Raw genomic sequence first — 21,003 nt, 5'->3', positions numbered from 1 at the left:
GTTCTAAAAATCCTACAACATTTCTAACTGAACATATAACCTTTCCTTCACAAACTTTAAGCAAGTTAATACTTAACTTATTTTCCTTCTTTTTAAAATGGAAAGAGAATTTAGATACAAAAAGGATACGGACTGAAAGTAATCTCCACTGAAACGTTATTTATAACTACGCAACGTTGCAAAACGCGCTATATTTAAGTGTTGCATACGAAATGAAGTACAAGGCCCGGCATGGCCAAGCGCGTAAGGCGTGCGACTCGTAATCCGAGGGTCGCGGGTTCGCGCCCGCGTCGCGCTAAACATGCTCGCTCTCCCAGCCGTGGGGGCGTTATAATGTTACGGTCAATCCCACTTTTCGTTGGTAAAAGAGTAGCCCAAGAGTTGGCGGTGGGTGGTGATGACTAGCTGCCTTCCCTCTAGTCTTACACTGCTAAATTAGGGACGGCTAGCACAGATAGCCCTCGAGTAGCTTTGTGCAAAATTCCAAAAAAACAAACAAACAATGAAGTACAAATTGATTACGTCTTAAAAATTACAAAAGTAAAGTTTTAGAATCATCATACATTATTTTTACATCGTAATGAGATGAGGCCGTAAAGCAGATAGCCCGATGTGGCTTTGCTATAAGAAAACACACACACACTCCATCCTCAATTTGAAATGTAGCAAGTGTATATTCTATTATGAGAACAACACAAGTCTAATGGTTTGCAAATCTTTCTCAAGTGTTTATGGGAAAAAATACATTTATTTATATATTCGATAAAAGTAATTTTGTTAGAGAGCTACAAACCAAAAATATTCTAGGCGTTCAGTTAACTAATTTTTGAACTCTGAAGATTTCGAGTTTGAAAAAAAAGTCATACAGTTTAACGACTTTTGTTTTTTAAATCCAAAGAAAGAAACTAAATGCTCATATTCCTGAAATTCACATTACAATTATAGGTAACAAAAATTACTTTTTAAAAATATCACGGTTTCTCTTTCATAATAAACAAGGAAAAAGTAAAACTAACCAGAATTTTTAGACATAGCAATTAGAAGCAAGCAAATACGAGTTAATGTTTTAAATATTAATGCTTAAATAACCGTATAACATAATTATTTTTTACTCATTAATATTTTTCAAAGTTAGTAATACTAATCACGAACAAGAAGCTCTATTAATTAGTTATTATAAATTTGAAACATTTTGGTAATAATTAATTAACTAAGAGGGCTTCTTAGCTTCTTGCTCAAGGTTTGTATTATGCGAAGTTTACGTGTTACATAATTATTATCATGATTTCACACTGATTTAACAGTTGTTCTTCCCAGGTAGGCAAACTACATTTTTATCACAAGTCAAATCTTCCCATAAATACACTGTTTCAAAATACGTATAAAATTTTAATAGTCCCATTATTATCTAGTTAAACTTAAGTTAGTGTAATGATTGTATAGTGTAGGCTTAAGAGTTAAGTTTTTCGCCGTGTCCACTATCCATTATAAATAAAACTATTAAAGAAATGAATCTTCCGTTTGGTGCCCACCAACAGATCATTTTGAAAATAACATAAGTGATGCAATAAATGAAAATAACTAATAATAAATATAATATTGTGTTATTAATTATCAACAAAAAAGTAGTTTCTCCCTAGTAGTATAAAAGGACCAAACACCTAATTATTTCAATAATAAATCTTGTAAAAGTAGTAACTTATGTTTAATTGAAGAAAGCTTCAGATACATCATATAACATACCTGCACGAGAAACCACCATATTACCTTTACGCGTCATATATGACGAATGTCTTTGACCTTGAATACTGGTACCGTAAGGTCGTTTACGACCTTTAGGCAGAACTACAAAATTATACGTCAGGTATTTGAGCGTATGTGGTATAAAGCACGCATGCAAGGTTCGGTAGGAATCGCTACACGTTTGACTGAGCTTCGAGTTCGTAAAATAATCTTTCAGTCAATTAATAAAAATGTAACATTAGATAAACATATTTTCGAAGCAATGAGTAGTAGTGAGTTAGTAAACACGTACAATTGTCATAAATATTTACTTATAATCTTTAAAGATAGATCTCAAATTTTAATAAAATAACATCGAAGCAAACTTTCATTTTCATACCAACACTTCCTCTAAGGAAATAATCTTGTGTTTAGACCTTATCACACACTTGGGGGGTTTTCTCAGAGAACGTAATTAATATGTTTTTTTTAAATCCAACCTTCATTTTTATGTTTAAATTCTAAATGGAGAGGGGTGTGCGTATAACCGAATACAAACAAAAATATTGACTTACCTTAAGGTTGTCTTCACACTGCACTTCTGCTAATTCAGGACTGTTATAGATATTCAACTGTTGAAGAGCTCCCTTAAAGACAAGAATGAATAGAACGTAATAGGTTATAAGAGTTCCTAATCTTTGTACTGTCCAGCTTAAAGCTGTTAAGCCTGTCCATAACCAGGGGAATAAATACAGCACTATCCTTGCCGGCGACATCATATCCATTCAAAGCAGTTCAGACTTGCGTAGTTTTCTTAAATATATATATTTTTTTATAAATACACGTTTTCAAAACATTTTATTATTACATTCGATGTTTAGAGTACACAACGAAACACCGGGTAATAAATGTACGAAATTCATATTTCTCTGTTATTAAATCGTGACACTATATGAAGTCCCAGCACGACTCTGTTTCGAATGAATATTTAAAAATTTAAAGTAAATTGGGTTGTGCATGGAAAAAGTCACGTGACTTAATGCAACCAACACACTGGACCGTCTATGAAAACATTAAAACAGTTTGTTGTACGTTGCATGTTTACTACGCCACCTAGAACACACGAGAAATATGTCTTCGGTAATTTGTCAATTGGTTAGTTGGATGCGACAATTCAGCCGTCAGTACAGTTTTGCATCATCAACTAGCTGCAACAAACTTTGTCCTTAAAAGCTGTACAGAAAAAGATACTAATATGAAAGAATTCTAAAGACAGAAGGTGACGTGTGATATTCACTTTAATATAAATTTATATCAACAGTCAACGGCGTATACAGATTTAAAATATATATATACATAAACAAATTAAAATAGTGCTCTACAACAACTAGTGAGATGTTATTAAATGTCATATACTATCATAACATAAGCCAATAATACATCAAATACCAGTTAGGCATTCTCGCTGTAAACAACACTTTCGGTCGTAATCCCAAACTAAAATACGAGATCTGACTGTAAGAAAAATTAATTTCCTGTATTGTAATAAGAAAGTTCGCAAACTTCTGGCATGATATTCACCATATAAAGTAATTAATTATAAATACCAATTAATAAAAAAATCACTTTTACATGTTGATATATTACATACACGTACTATCATAACTGTAAAAGCATAAATAATTTTTGCTGTCACCTTAGTGCTACAGCAGCTTGTAAATTCTCAACACAAGTGGCGATTCCAACGAAGAATAGAAAAACCATCTACCACTGGTGTGAGTGGGCCTTTAGTACAGCTTGAAAAATTCCCAGTAATATCGCCGCAAAGAACATTCAAAGGGATATTCTAATTAGCTTAGTCTATGTGACTAGATAATTCACCTTGCTCGTTGAGGCTCAGACAGCCCACGATAGTTTGAATGTTTCTTTAAATCCAAACAATTTATCATAATGAGTCGCACACATAGCCACCACGAACTACAAATAGCACGAAGACCGGACTACCTCGCCAGCCAAAGCTTACACGTTACTGAATCACTGATAGTAAAGTTCCTGTCTTAAGTACTTCTCCAGGCGTCCACAGCTTCATGTCAAGTGTGTGCGTGTTTCGTCTCTTAGTAGACCCTTCAGGGAAACTTTAGCTCACACCTCCACCCATGTATATAGAGCAAGAAGCGGTGAGTAGCGGGCTGGTTTTCGTCGCTGGACTGATCCAACCCTATTTATGCAATTCTATTACACGTAGTATGTTTTTATGGGAGAAATACTGCTCTACAATAATTTATCAGACTGAGTCTAGGGTTCGAGATGTAGTACTACGGAACATGTTATAAGAGTTACAGCAATATATATATATATATATATATGTGTGTGTGTGTGTGTCCGTTTGTAGTTAAACGCAAAGCTACAGATTGACCCAATTGTGCTGCGCCCACCACAGGTATCGAATCCCAGTTTCTAGTTGTGTGATGTCGGCTCCATTTTATTCCTTTATCCGATTTTTTGTATGTTTATTAGCTAATTAGCTTAAAATAAAACTTTTATTTTGAACGTTATATAAGAAGAGAGTGGAGCCTATAGCTCCATCAGCCCCCTAAACTTCTGGTGCTGTAATTTTATTTAATATACATGTATAAATTGCTTCCAGTTTTCCTTTAAATTAAGCGAAACTTGAATAACACAGTTTTCACCATCTACGGCTATCTGTTGCCAAGCGACTTCCCCGTTGCTTCTGTCCTTGCTTTGTTTTATTACGTTCTTCTAATATTAATGTCTTTAAAATCTACTTCTGGCAAAGATAAAATTAAAATAATGCTCAATGATTTCAAATAATTAAGTGAATAGGTAAAAATATTTGGTTCTAAACATAATTAAATTATATTAAATTAGCCGCAGTATTAAAATGAAAAGTGTTTTTATTTACCGCTTGGAGAAGAAAAACGATTTTTCTGTCGTTGTATTTCAACGTATTTTAATGTGTGTCAAGGCAACGTTATTTTCTAGATCACAAAAGAAAGAATTTAAAGCTATTACACAATGTTCCACCAATTTACAGAGAAAGGTTTGCTGTAATATAACGAAATGGCAAAAGCTTCTACATCAGCCCCCTCTCCTAAGAGATGACCTTAAAAATATGAGTTTGTTTTCAGATAATCACGTAAAGCTTATACAGTGGTTATTTGTGCTAGCAGTCTTTATCCAGTCTTTAATGAGCTATCAGTCCTTAATTTTGAAATGGTAGACTAGAATAGCAGGGAAACAACATTCACTATCAGCTCATGGACTACTCTAATAGAAACGTGTAATTCGAGTTATTTGTTCGATTCCCATTCTTATAACGCATCCATGGGCTTAAACAGGGAAGTACGATTTTGAAGTAAATGACCCTCCCCCCCAGCACCTAACCTGTAATCCATGGACGCTGGACTCAGCAATATATAAGATATTCTTGCATATCTTTAAATGAATAGCGCTCGACACGTAATCTGAGGGTCTTGGGTTCTAATCCCCATCACACAAAACGTGTTCACCCTTTCAGAGGTTGGGGCGTTATAATGTGACGGTTAATTCGTTGTTAAAAGAGTAGCCCAAGAGTCGGTGGTGGGTGGTGATGACTAACTGCCTTCCCTCTAGTCTTACACTGCTAAATTAGGGACGGCTAGCGTAGATAGCTTTCGTGTAGCTTTGCGTGAAATTTAAAAACAAACTTTATTTTCAATTATCTATTGAATTATACGTTTACAAAATTATACATCAAGTTACGCATGCTGTAGCTATGGTAACGTCTGTATAGTCTGTTAATTTGTGATTGAAGGTAAGATGGAAAAGTATTACGTTTAAAACAAACTTGAGTTTTCTATAAACGAAAGAGGAAGGCTGATTGCTCTGGATAAAATGATACAAATATTTCGTTAAAGAGAAAGTAAATAGACATAACAGAGTAAAGAGTAGAGCGAGTAGGTTGACAAACAAGTCACTGATAAATAGCTACATGGACGAAAATCACGAATTTCCATTGAAAACCAGGCCTTTTCGCCGCACTTACATGTATGGATTGTTGAAGTTTAATGACAAGTTAGATTGATAGATAGCTATCTCGTCGTTTTCCCGTGTCTCAGTCTGTTTAAAACCCCGAATTTCTATTGAAAACAATGTTTTCCTCCTCACTTACATGCATGACTTAGGTTTAACGAAAAATTTGGTTTGTAGGGGAAGAGGAATGGTAGAAGGTAACAACGATGGAAACAAGTGAGAAAGTTATGTGGTGTTCCATAAAGACATCAAGACGAGGACGAAGCACTGATGATGAGAGTGGTCTCATGCTGACAAGACACTTATAAGTAATCTGAATGGCACCCGTGGTGTATTGTGTAACTCCGAAACCTGCCCCTGCTTTAGTTTAGAACCCTGGTCATCTGATTAATGATTACTTTTGTTTCAGGCAAAAAAAGGAATACGCATGCCCGTGTTTTGCAATTTACAAGTTTTAAAGTTAGTTTTATAGATAAAAATGACCATGTACCTTGTTATATCTTAACAAAATTATACACCATCTTAAACATGCGCGGCTTGATTGAATAGAAATGTTGTGTAACCAGTTGCCGCGGAATTGAGCTACATACGTGAGCTGCAACACTTGTAACGAGACTTTCCTCAAGGCTATACACGTGAACCCACCTAAATATCTACAGGGTGTCCCAAAAGTCGGTTTCCTTTGTAATGTAATAAAGAGGAAATTAACATTGTTTTTTCTTGTTTTATTGCATAGTTTTTATAGTCCTCAATACTATATCGACTTTGAAATGTTTATAAACATTCTTCTTATGGTTAGTCTTAGATATACCTATATAAGCACCTATTTTTGAACTCTTCCCATAATTATTAACAAAATGACTCATTATATATGTAAAAACGGCTCGTTTGGGTTGAGAAAATGTTTTACGTACAGGAGCGAACAACGTTTCGACCTTCTTCGGTCATCGTCAGGATCACAAAGAAAGAAAGAGGTACAAACAAGCCGTTTTTACATATATATTTTCTCTACAAGTGGGTTTTCTCGACATCACTGAAAATGACTCATTGTTGCGTTGAACTTCCCACAAACAATGAAATTACTGAACAAGTCCTGAGGGACCCAGTAACAGATGTCAAAGGATTTTAGAATCTCTTAGGATTCCATTAACCGATTTACTTTAAAATTAACATCAACATGTAAGAAGTTGTTTAGAATTATAATACAAATAAAGTTCATTGTAATAGGAGTTCTTGTATTGGGGAGGGGGAAAAGGAAATTTGGGGACTCGCAGGATTGGTTCCGAAGTTAAAAGATCACGGTATACTGGAAATAAAAGGGTTAGTAATGCAAACTGTAAAGTGGAAAACGTTCTACTACATAAATGTCATAAATGTATGTTCTGTTTGAAGGAGAAACAATGCTACTCGGGTCATTACCATCACGGGATTAAGAAATACACACGTGGACAAACATGAAATAACATTTTTCACTGACATTTTGTGTGGTCACGACTAATAGCGTTTACCTATTGTTAGAGGCATCAACTTAAAACAGGTAAATAAAAACATGTGGCAACTATTTCTGTTAACTACTACAGTTTTGTGTGTATACCATGACCCTGCCCTCCAGTGGTTCGAAAGTATGTTCGCGGACTCACACCGCTAGCAACAGAGTTCGATACCCTTGGTGGGCAGCCCACAGATAACCCATATTGTAGCTTTGTTTTTAATTCCAAAAAATCAATCGAATAAACCAACCATGACCTTAACTCTCTTAAACGCACTCACTGTATATGCCTCAATTCTAAAAAACAAATAATAAAATATCTCAGTGTCTTGCATGTATCAGTTTATCCTAATAATTTCTAAACTAGCATGATAAGTAAGAGATACCAGCTGTGCAGGGCAGAAGAGTAAGGCACCTCCCAAGAACATGACAATAAAGTAACAGTTTTATGTTTTTTCTATCTGTTGAAGGACTACAGTAAAACCCAATTTCAAGTAGCATATTATTGCGTTTTTGTTTCAGAAAAACCCAAGAGATTCCATGAAGTTACACTCTTCCCCCACCACAAAATAAACGCTCAAATAGTTTTCCTGCTCTAAGCTTTGTTAAGGTTTCGAAGCAAAGATATAATTGCTCAACTAAGTACGCAATTATTTTTTATTTGAGTGTTAAATATAAATGTATTAGCTTAATTGGGTAACAAAAACCATACATATGTTGTTATGGTATTCTTGTGTGTCATCAACGTGTTACTGATATGGAAAAAAGGTGTAAACGAAAAAAATGCAAATGAATTTTAATACAATACCGGACGATGAAAATACTTCATCTGTAAGCTTACAAAATCTTGTAAAGTAAGAGCACGTTCACCACGTAGTTTTCTGAAACACTCTGTAATAGATCATGCTGCAACAAGGATAACAATAACTTACATTCCGTGTAAGCACCTGACAACTAAGTTATAAAGAAGAAAGATAAACCATTCCAGTTCTCGCCTGTCAAAGAAATATGTCGGGTCGTCCAATAAAGGTTGTTGTCAACGGACAGAATCACTGAAGCCTTGTCAACATTTTTAACTAGGAACTAGCTGTCGTGCGTTTCTCAATATAATGTGTCCTATATTGGTGATGCCGTAAATATTCAACAACGATTTTACATTGTAACACATGCACGTATCAAACTAAGCCAGGGATAGTGTAATATTTTAATGCACAACGTAAGACACATAAAAGTATATGAAATGTAGAGCTTCAGTAACCTATGGTGCAAACAAAAAGACAAGAAATGTAGAGCTTCAGTAACTTATGATACAAAAAAGACAAGAAATGTGGAGCTTTACTAACTTATGGTACAAACAAAAAGACAAGAAATGTAGAGCTTCAGTAACCTATGGTACAAAAAACAAAGACAGAAAGAGTAGAGCTTCAGTAACTGTTGATACATATATAAAACTATAATGGGAAACACTTTTTCACAGTATACATAAATACTTATAATTTACGAAGTAAATGTTTCAAAAGAATCGTCGTGTTGAAAATGAAGTAAAGGGTAAACCGTTTATTCGACCTCCAGAGGAATACTGAGTTCATTTAGGCGGGCAGATCAAAGTAAGGGTCATATATAAGAGGGAGAACTCCCACAATCCTCGGTTGCTGTTACAAGAGGGATTGTGTAAACTAGAAAGACGGGACTTCGCAACAAAATCCTTTAATACGGCCAAACATTAAGAGTATCACTTCGTCCACTTGATAAAGAGACGTCTTAGAAGAATAGATGTCATTTACAAGGGGTGGGGGCGGAGTAGGCATGTCCACTCACATTTCAACAGCAATAGTATATACTGAACCACAAAATGTGTTCTTGCAAAGCATATATTTTTCAAATCTAAGTTACTCCCTGATTGGAAGTGTTTTCTTGTTCTTATTAAACCATACAAATAACAATTTGTTTGTTTGTTTTTGAATTTCGCGCATAACTACACGAGAGCTATCTGCCCTAGCCGTCCCTAATTTAGGAGTGTAAGACTAGAGGGAAGGCAGCTAGTCATTACCACCTACCGCCAACTCTTGGGCTACTTTTTTCCCAACGAATAGTGGGATTAATCGTAACATTATAACGCCCCCATGGCTGAAATGGCGAGCATGTTTGGTGCAACGGGAATTTGAACCCGCGTTCCTCAGATTACGAGTCAAGTGCCTTAACCACCTGGCCTACAAATAAAAGGGTTAAGGCTCTATTTTGTTTTTATTAAACCATACAAATCAAATTGCTAAGTCTAGTTTCCTATTCTTATTAAGCCACAAAAATAATGGACAAAGCCTATTTTCTTTTGTTTTTTTATTGAATCATGCAAATAAAAGGGCTAGGCGTCCTTTCTCATAATTTTTCATTTATTCTTAGTGTTCACGCACAATGACTTATTCGTTAATTACTAATCAGTAGTACTCTTTGCTGTAAATAAAGATGCAAAAGTAACTATCAAATAACAGTTTCAAACTGAAAGTGAACATCATTAGCGAAATGACCGAGACGGCTGAGCAATAAGCTCCGGACGGCTGAGCAATAAGCTTCAGGGCTTTTTGAGGTTAGAATTCCGGACTAGATCTCCACGACGGAAAACAGAACAAGCGTATAGAGCCCTTAGCGTTACTACGTGCTAAAATAAACTGACTTTGATCAACAGAATCAATTACTTGTTGTATTGAAACTAATAAAAGCCTTGAAAACCTTTGTGATATAACCGTATAGACCTTATGTTATGTAGAACGGAACCTTATTGTTATCATTAAAGCTCTGATAATTTAACGAATTACCATGCCAATATTCATTTGTCTTTATTCTTTAAACCTATCCCCCCTTCTTCTCACACAGATAAAGTCTTTGGTTTTTCTTATTTTTCTAAGTTCTGTTTCATTTCACCGACATAGAAAAAAACAAAACCTCTTACAGTCAGTTATGTTTGTTTTGTGATTAAGCACAAACTTACACAATTGGCTGTCTGTGCTTTTCCCACCACGGGTATTGAAACCAAGTTTCCATCATTGTAAGTCTGTGGAAATGCCACTGAGGGACTCTTATAATCAAAGACAGTGTTTATGGCATGTTCTATAGCTGAAATACTTGTTCATTTGACAGAGGAAACAAAATCATGCTTGCAACAAAGGATAGGAAATTGCGCTTTTATTTATCTATCTTAACACGCATTAAAAGTACAACAAATGTACCAATACTGAAAAGACATACTGTTTTCAAGAATTCTACCTAATGAAATCAGTTGAGAGGTCCAATCCCCTCCTCATGACCTTCCTCATATCACCCTGTATCACTGTATCAAGTAGTTCTAGTTTGGTAGTTTTCCAAAATTAGATGGGTGAAGGAAAAAAACCCTCTCATGACCTCCATCATGACACCCTGTATCACTGTATAAAGTCGGGTGCTGATTGATCAAGAAATGTGGAAACATAAAGAACAGATGGTTGAAAAATGCCAAGAAACAGACACAAAATTAGCTATGTATATTAGATGAACATCAAATGCATATTTTCAAAATATCTTCCACACAAAGTATAACATAAAGGTTTTATTGTTATGATATACATAAGTTTTATTTTGAAAAAAATGTTCACAATAAAATGAAACTGTTCAGAAGATTTGTGTCAAACATGATTTCACTTGTCAATCAAGTACTTAAATGATGGCGTCAAATGTCGTAAACTAAAAATATTCAAAACTTCTGATAATATTATATATGTAAAAACGGCTCGTTTGGGTTGAGAAAATCTTTTACGTAGAGGAGTGAACAACGTCATCGTCAGGTTCACAAAGAAAGAGAGAGGTAACTGACCGGAAGCTGACCACATGTTTGAAAGGGGTTGTGTAATGAGTGTCGGAATGTAGAGGGCAGGCTTAAATGTTGAATATACAATTTTATATTATTTATTTTTTTATTATTATTTATTATATTATGGCCCCCGCTAGTGCAGCGGTATGTCTTCGGATTTACAACGCCAAAATCAACGGTTCGATTCCCCTCGGTGGGCTCAGCAGATAGCCCGATGTGGCTTTGCTATAAGAAAACACAAACACATTATTATATTATATTTTAATATAGATATAAAGCTGTTCCTTTCTATTGGTTTATTTTGGGCTTAAGTTGTTGTATAACTAAGGCTTCTTTAATTTTGCGTTTGTTTATGTTTGTTTCTTTATTTAGTATTTGAGTGTTTTCTATGGTTATGTTGTGTTTATTTGACTTACAGTGTTCGAAAACGTGTGAAGGTGACTTTTTATGTTCTTTCATGTGTTATAAGAGTGGTAATTGAATCATACTATCCGGTAAGACAAGAGTAGTTGAGGAGGTTTGCGATGGGTGATGCTGAGTAGCTGTCTATTAGTTCAAATTTAGGGACAGCTACACGCTGATATTGCTTATATAACTGTACGTAAAAACCTGAAGCAAACAAATAGATTTGTTTAATTGATAATATGATCTGTGAAGTCGAGGCCTAATGATTTTTTTTTTTAAATTCTTACATCCTATTCTTTGGACTGCATTTTCGGTCATTCAAGACCTATCAGCACAGCTTCGATCAACAAAACCAAAGAAATACAATTAATAATTTTATAATAGTGATGAGGAAACAATATTTATGGCGTTTCTCAGTCCTTTTTTTAACTAACCATACAATAATCTAAATTAATTCAGGTGTGTGAATATATTAATTAATGTAAATTACTTTAGATTACTATACAGTGAGTTGAAAAGGACTGAAATATTATATACACAACACAATGATAAGAGACCTAACTAGTGTGCTGACCCAAGCTGTGATGATGAGTCTTGGAGAATCCAAACCGCAGTTCACAGCAAAGGATACGGTCAATCAAGGACCGCATTAGGGCTCTTAGTCATGAATAATATTTTCAACTTCAGCTTTGGTGAACCGTAAACAACCCTATAATATAATAATCAAACAAATAATTCACTATATAATGTCAAATAATAAATCAGTCGCAATGTTATGATGTTATTTTCACACCTAAATTAAAACAAACAACAACTCAAAAACATCATGGAAACTTTTTGGTAACAGTTTTATTTTAAGTGGGTATTATATATCTGTTATCTCCGAATTTTAGCGTTTTGAGCTCTCGAGATCCCCTCTGAGTTATCGAAAGGAAGCTTTAGCTTGATAGTATGCAATACGATATAATGGTGAATAAACACAACATTGAATTTGATACTCATTCAGGAATTTGAGACGTACGCATATAAGTATGTTGTTTAGGTTAAGAAACAATAAAAAAACAAAATTGTTACGAGCTATGAAGTCAAGTTTCATTGTGTTATAGCGAAAAGCTGCTGAATGGAATAGCTGCACTATATTTGCAAAAGGACCGAACCTCGGATCCTAGTTATAAGCTTTAAACTAAGTTACTAATGAGCAACCAGATGACACAGTTTTATGAACACCATGAAATATATTTTATGCCCTATTTTTGCACAATAGGCTATCTGCATTCTAGCAAAAAACAAAAAACAAAACAAAAAACGCATCGAACCCAAAATTTAAGCAATTTAAGTCCTTAATGTTAACTTTGACCCATTAGGGGGACTGAAAGTGTATCAAGAATTACTTATTGTTGACAAGTTAGTTGTACTATCTCATTAAACATTTGTGATTCTGTACTTATGATTGCAGAAATTCTGTAGGTTTGTTTGTTTTTGAATTTCGCGCAAAACTACTCGAGGGCTATCTGCGCTAGCCGTCCCTAATTTAGCAGTGTAAGACTTGAGGGAAGGCAACTAGTCATCACCACCCACCGCCAACTCTTGGGGTACTCTTGTACCAACGAATAGTGGGATTGACCGTCACATTATAACGCTCCCACGGCTGAAAAGGCGAGCATGTTTGGTGCGACGGGGATGCGAACCCGCGACCCTCAAATTACGATTCGCACGCCTTAACCCACCTGGGCATGCCGGGCCAATTCTGTAGGAAGAGATAATACAACAATAAAAATACAGTTTATCCTCCCTTTCTTAATGTTTCAACTTAACTTAAAATAAAAATGTATATATAATTATATTTGTACACTGATGAGAAGTCAACATGGTTATAACGTATAAGTTTGGATTTAAGTTATGTGGAAGTTGTTATCATGAGACACTAAGGCTTTTTGTTTATGTGATGTTTCCTTTGGATAAGAATAACCTACTTTTAAGATTCATCAAAAGTTTGCATGAAGTAAATTTTAACAAATAAATAGAGCGTAACAAGGCAGACTAATACATGCCATCCATGGTCTTTCAAGACAGATTGATGCATGCTATCCTTGGTCTTTCAAGGTAGATTGATGCATGCTATTCTTGGTCTTTCATGGCAGATTGATGTGAAAAGTACCGAAACAAATGATCAGTTCTTCTGCACATCCTTCTATAGAAGTTGCAGGAATCAAAAATAAGAAATCGATTTTCAATAAAATTAAGAATTGAAAATTATTCAGAGAAATATAAAGAAAATGAATATTGCTTTTGTATACAAGAATTTAAATGTAAAATTCTTGTCTTAGGAAGAGATAGATGAGACTGAGGCTGGTTTTATAATAGAAAAAAAAAGGTTTTATCACACAGATAACGATATGATAAACGCTTGAGTGTACTCAAGTACACTTAAGTATGTACACTATCACTATTCAGGGTGAACTTATTATTTCCAATATGCATCTCGGTAATATTAGTATAAGCGTCATTATACCACAGTCTTCTTACAATTCCATCTCACTGCTGACATAATGTAAGGAAGAGGAAATACAGTTTGGAAGAAAAAAAAATATATACTTTATGGATACTTTTGTGAATTGTCCATTTATTTCAAGTGGCCTGGTATGACCTGTTAGTCAAGGAGATCGATGTGAGGGTCGCGGGATCGAATTCTCGTCACCGAACAAGTTCTCCCTTTCTGCAGTAGGGGCGTTATGATATGAGGGTGAATCACACTATCCGTTGATAAAAGAGTAGTTGGTGGTGGGTGGTGTTGAATATCTGCCTTCCTTCTAGTCTATCACTGCTAAATTAGGCACGGCTAGCAAAGATAGCTCTCGTGTAGCTTTGTGAAAAATCCAAAAACAGCCAACCAACCATATTTACCGTATTTCAAATATGCTGGATATATATATACATACCCATATGTGTATTTATATATGGTGCCATTTTTTGAAAGCCATTAAAGGTGATAACAGAAATAAATTGATGCATCACTAGTAAGTAAAGGTGATTTTGCACTCGCTTATGCAACATAAGGATTTTCTAGCGTACCTTTTGATAAAAAGTCAGTATGGGACATTTCTCCCTAAATTTGGATTTGAATCTGGATTCTGGATCACTTTGAAGCATTTTTTATAATGAGGTTAATAGCTTAATAACCGCGGTTTTAGGTTAAAACTCTATAAAGTGTAATAAGACTTGTACTAAATTACATAAACACATTAAGACTGAGATTTCTTATTACACTATAAGAAATAATCCGGATCGTTGATCATTCTGTATCTGAAAAGGATTTTCTGAGTTTTTGAATGAGAAATTTTACGTTATTCCACATAACTGTATGTAATCTCTCTGGCTGCTCTTGTTGTTATTATTATATTGCATTGATCTAATTAAACACACACCTGTTACAATGTGTCCATAAGGCGTGTTAGTAGTGTAATGTCATCGCACCAATGATACGAAGTATTATGACAAGTTAACAGAGGTATCACGTTCACTGGCCTAGAACTTTGTGTGACTCATTAATGTGAGATTTAATTTACAGGAAACTTGAAGCTGTATCTTGAAACGTTAGACGTGATCAAGTGACCTGCTGCTCTCCAACTTTCTTCTGTACCATACGTTTCGTAGTACTAACACTTTCAATTATAAACAATGTAGAAGGTATAGATATAGGAAAATTTGATATTTAAGAACTTTTTAATTATTCTGGCATAACACAGTTATACAGTTGACTTGTTGGGTGAATGTCATAAAATAATCCGAGAACTAGTAATAACACTTTGGTTATTTCAGGATGAAAATGTTAAACAGCTTATTTCTTTGGTGAACAGCTGAACATAAACTAATATTTATTAATAGCACTTGGTGGTTACGCCAGTGTGAAAACGTTAAACAATGAATTTCTCTAATAAACATAGAACAATAAGTGTTAAATGCGCTTCCAGAAAACTGTTTTGCAAGTTATAAATTAACTGATTAAGTAGATAATTTAACACATCTACATAATTTATAATTGAACTTCATTTTGAGGTAGGAAAGAAAAAGGCATTGAATCATATGTGGTGGTTTCTTTCTTCTTCAGCCTTGCATACTTAAGAAAAAGGAAAAAGCGAAGACGGGTCTATTTAGGACACGAAGTTGAAATGGAGGAAACAAAGTTAGCAAGACAGTCTCTTCCATGGAAACTGTGAGAAAGGAGGAGACGTCGACGCTGTACCACTGTCAGAATAAAAACAGTTATGCCTTGGAAAACATGGCACTGGACAGAGGTTGCTGGAGTAGTCTCAGATGCTACAAGGTCTGGAGAGCCATCGCGGCACATGTGGTTAAAGTACCAACTGTGAAGCCGAGGATTTATGGCTCGCGTCTTGTACTATCTATATTTTGGGGCTCAAATTACGTTTTAAAAGTGACAGTGAAATCCCACTACTCGGTCTGACAAGAGTAACCTAAGAGATGGAGGTAAGTGGTGTTCACTAACTAAATAAGGAACTAGGTTTCGTGAGGCTCGTGTAGCTTTGCCCGAAACTGAACAAAACAAATAAATAAACAAACAGTTCGAGGTGTCTGCCCATTTGCTGTTCATAATCTTCATTAGATATTTGTTTCTAAAGCTGTCAAAGTTTTGTTGGATTATTTTGTTTTGTTCTAACGCTTTTTAAACCAAACAAGAAAATTTATTGGATGTTTGTCCGATGGAGTTTCATCTACGCCATTAGTGATATTTCAGACGCATATCTCAGGGTAAATAAACTTAGTGCAATATTCCAGACGTAGTTGTTAAAGAAGCGTGAAAATAAAAGTGTACGATCTAAGCCCACCTACAAAATACGTTCTGTATGCTTTTATTAACAAGCATGACATGTCACATTATGTATATTTTAAATCGCTTCTAATCAGAATACATATCATGTTATGTATATTCTGCACCCTTCCTAATCAGCATGACGTGTCACTTAACCTACTTCTAAATCCTTTCTTCGTACTTTCTGTGTCCTCTTAATCAGCATGGCACATCGTATGTGCATTCTGTATCTTCCTAATCATCATATCGTGTCAAGTTGTGCACATATGTATCTTCTTGGTCATCATAACATGCCACTTTATGTACATTATGTTCCCTTCCTAATTATCACAACATGTCACATTAAGAACATATTATGTCCTTCTGATCAACATGGCACATCATGTTATGTACATTCTGTATCTTCCTAATCATCACAACATGTCACGTTATGTGTGCATTATGTTCCCTTTCTAACCATCATAACATGTCACGTTATGTGTGCATTATGTTCCCTTTCTAATCATCACAACATGTCACGTTATGTGTGCATTATGTTCCCTTTCTAACTATCATAACATGTCACATTAAATACGTTACGTTAATACTTTCTCTTCATAGACATGGCCACTACGTTCAACTTTAATGTGACTAATTCCCGAACATCAGCTATAACAGATAAAATATAAATAACAATAAATAATTTTCACAGAAACCAAAGTTATTCAAAATATAGAGGATGACCAGAAATAGTCAAATTATTTTTAGAATTAAAAAAAACTATTTAGATTTACCAGGACATAAACAAATAAATATGTGGTTGGTAAAAAGTGTAATCTAGTACTTCCGCTAGATGTCAAATCGTGATTAGACCTAAGTGAAAACTTAAATAAAAGCTTTCATCTGCACATGTGTGAAACTCAATCAACAATAACAAAAAACAAAATAGGAACCTTAACAGTGCTGATTATGTTGGAATTCTCCTGTTAACACCATCTTTCTACAACGTTTTATATCAACGAAACCTTTCATGAAAACAACAGTAAGTCCTGGAAACTGACTGGTTCTTAAGCTTAGATCATTTGCACTGATTTGCCGAGCAAATAAATATACTGCAATTAGTTCAACGCACTGCCCAAATTGTTCTTGTACAGCCTAAGACAGAAAAAGTGATCACGCCAGCAATGATGCCATTCGACAATTAATTTTTGTGTATGGCAGTGATTTTTGTGAAGGCACAAGTACCTCTAGTTTTGAAAGTTTTTGATTTTTCTAAAGTTCAAATGCAATAATAAGTGATCTGGTATTGAACTATACTTTACAGTACACGCGAAAAAAACATAAAAACTAGTATTCTGTTATTGTCAGGTTCTTCTAATCCTCTTGGGGAAGAGCAATTATCCCTCCCCTTCCCCACACTGGCGTTCCTGAATCACGCAAATAACAACTGGGAGGATCAACAATCATTTCACGAGAATACAATTAAAGGAAATTTAAAACATTTAAAACATTTCGGGTGAAAGTAGTTTTAAACCTTTCGTAAAAATAAGCACAAATTTTGCTTCAGACATTATTGTACCTTATTTTAAAACTATGTCATTATATTCCTATTACGGAACCAGTAGAAAGTATTTTTATTTTGTGAATAACAATTAATATGCGGTATTTTCCACCAGAACGTCACATAGATCAAATAGCCAGACATAACAATCTATTACTTTAGAGCTTCTAAGCAGAAATAAAGGGCAACCTGTTAGCAGCACCTTACGCCTAACACATGGCTAGTATTAGATGGATAACGAAACTGAGTGTTACAATTACAACAAATAGAGCATGCCTCATTTCTTGTAAGATGTAAGCTTTGACGAAGAGCGCTAGCTCTAAATGTTATCCTCATTAAACAAAAATATAGAAAAACCTTGGCGATTATTTAATCTACTCCTTAATTTTGATATCTTTGTCGTCCATGTGGTTTTGGACCTCTACGTTAAGGTCCCTTTCTTAACGCGAGGTTTCTCGCGTTGAAACTATACATATTTCTCGTTACAATTATACACTTTCCTAACTATTATTAAAAAGTGTGGTATGTTCAACGGCACATTGCAGCTCGAACCTTGGACTTTGTGATCCGCAGCCATGTACCATTAACATTTGATTATGGAAGCAAGGTACATTTACTGTATCATAAAATCTGCCACACTGTTATACATTAACATCAATATAATTAACCTATTCTTCTTTTTTATTTACGATATTAGCCTTATGGAGGAGTCTTTTACAATGAAAACTTCGCTGAGGAATATTGTCACGATGCACAGTTGCCAGAGAGAGCATGACTGGACGAAGTGACATGGATTGTAACGACGCAGGAATATCCTAAAGAACAATCAATAATACAACAAATCTAGATGTGCTCTAATGATGCTATAACATTCTACGCCAATTATTGAACATCAAAGATAAAAAAATCATAAGTTTAACTTACTTACTATTAGCTGTAAAGATGCATAATAGGCCAACTGTGCCCAGCTCACCGCAGATATCGAAATCCGAGTTTTATAGGCTTTCAGACTTATTGCCGAGCCACTTGGGGTTACAGGTTTAGTACATTTGAGTTTTAAATTATAGAACAGGAGATTTATTAATTTATGGTTTGAAAGAAAACACATATTATGCAATAAGATCGTTTTTTTTTAATTCGCGTATAACAATTATAATAATTACAATATTTCTCTTAATAGTAACGCATTTTTCTTTTTAAAAATAAGGGACATGTTTGTTCTGAAATTACTTGTGACATTGCATACTTACTAATAACAGGGTACCCGACTCCAAATAGTTTTTCAAAGAAGTTCATTCACACTAAAGGCATCTTTCAGAGTGAAACTCTCATCACAAAAAGCGATTAAAGATAACTTCTCCTATGTTGTCAGAATAGTTTTTTTTATCAAATAAATTTATTAATCCCTCAAACGGAATTGTTCTACTGTACTAATCCCTCCCCACCACGAATTTCCAGCCAATTAACAAACAGAGCACTTTTTATAACCCAATACAAGAACATTGTAAAGAAGAATTTCAATAAAGTATGTTGATGAAAAACAAAAGTTTTCGTTGAAAAAAAATCAAAGGATAGGAGATAAAAACATGATCTAGCACTACTTCATAAAAGTGTTGGTCTGTGTAACCTAAGATAAATGGACCAAACCAAGCTAAACATAATATAATGATAACTGGACATTTCTGGACAATATTCAGAGGTTAGTGAAAAATACTATGATAATCTTAATACACTCAAGAAGTTACTGAACAATACCAAGATAAAGTTAAAACAGTTAAGTTAAGAGGTTAATGAATAACACCAAAATAATGTTAATACACTCAAGATAAGAGGTTACTGAACAATTTCAAGATTATGTTAACACACTAAAGGTAAGACGTTACTGAACAATTTCAAGATTATGTTAACACACTAAAGAAAAAAATTTGTGAACAATACCAAGATTATGTTAACACACTAAAGGTAAGACGTTACTGAACAATTTCAAGATTATGTTAACACACTAAAGAAAAAAATTTGTGAACAATACCAAGATAATGTTAATATACTCAAGATAAAACAGTGAACAATACCCAAACAATGTTAATACATCCAAGAGGTTAGTGAACAATACCAAGATGATAATGTTAATACACTCAAGAGATTAGTGAACAATACCAAGCTAATGTTAATACACTCAAGATGTTACTGAACAATGCCAAGATAACGTTAATACACTTAAGATAAGAGGTTAATGAATAATACCAAAGTAATGTTAATATACTCAAGATAAAATGTTAATGGACAATACCATAGTAATATTAATACACTCAAGATAAGAGGTCAGTGAACAATACCGAGATAATGCTAATACACTCAAGATAAGAGGTTAGTGAACGATACCAAGATAATGTTAATACACTCAAGATAAGAGGCTACTGAACAATACCAAGATAATGTTAATACACTCACGATAAAAGGTTAGTAAACAATACCAAGCTAATGTTAATACACTAATAATAAGAGGTTACGAAACAATACCACGAAATATTCGTTGGTAAAAGAGTAGGTGGATAAAAAATTCACTAATGAATAGATATCTTGTCGTCTCTTTGTTTAATACCCCAAAATTACATTAAAAACAAGGTTTTCCACCTCACTTACATGCATGGCTTGCTTAGATTTAATAGGAGGTGAGGTTGGTAGGGAAAGAGGAATGGTAAAGGTAACGAAGACGGAAGCAAGTGAGAAAGTTATGTGGTGTTCAATAAAGTCATCAAGACGAGGGCGAAGCACTAATGAGGAGAGTGGCCTCATACTGACAAGACACTTATAAGTAATCTGAATGGCACCCGTGGTGTATTGTGTAACTCCGAAACCTGCCCCTGCTTTAGTTTAGAACCCTGGTCATCTGATTAATGATTACTTTTGTTTCAGGCAAAAAAAGGAATACGAATGCCCGTGTTTTGCAATTTACAAGTTTTAACGTTAGTTTTATAGACAAAAAAGACCACGTATCTTGTTATACGAGGGCTGTTCAAAAAATACGCGGACTGTTTGAATTGCGCGGCTCCAGTTGGTTCCAGGGGAACCCGTTTGGTGTCGCTAGGTTCGCACAGATCAGCTGATTACGACGCCATTTCCCGATTGCAGATATCTTCATT

General features: G+C 34.6%; 1 protein-coding gene and 1 long non-coding RNA gene across 18 annotated transcripts in view; one reads left to right on the top strand and one right to left on the bottom strand.

Moving 5' to 3' along the window:
• LOC143235125 (uncharacterized) overlaps positions 1-21,003 on the bottom strand; it is a 332,951-nt gene that overhangs the window by 81,276 nt on the left and 230,672 nt on the right. For all 17 annotated transcript variants that reach the window (XM_076472974.1, XM_076472961.1, XM_076472966.1 and 14 more), the window contains one exon: positions 2,298-2,369. In XM_076472974.1, coding sequence (XP_076329089.1) covers positions 2,298-2,369 — 72 coding nt within the window. The remainder of the gene's footprint in view (positions 1-2,297; positions 2,370-21,003) is intronic.
• Positions 3,784-19,352, top strand: LOC143235130 (uncharacterized). Its single transcript, XR_013018933.1, has 3 exons — positions 3,784-3,899; positions 15,598-15,977; positions 18,558-19,352. It is a non-coding gene; the product is annotated as an uncharacterized LOC143235130 (long non-coding RNA).

This window comes from Tachypleus tridentatus, chromosome 12 (genome assembly GCF_004210375.1).
Source record: "Tachypleus tridentatus isolate NWPU-2018 chromosome 12, ASM421037v1, whole genome shotgun sequence".
Taxonomy (NCBI): domain Eukaryota; kingdom Metazoa; phylum Arthropoda; class Merostomata; order Xiphosura; family Limulidae; genus Tachypleus; species Tachypleus tridentatus.
The sequence above is the reverse complement of the archived record's forward strand: the minus strand, read 5'-3'. Positions and strand labels throughout refer to the sequence as shown.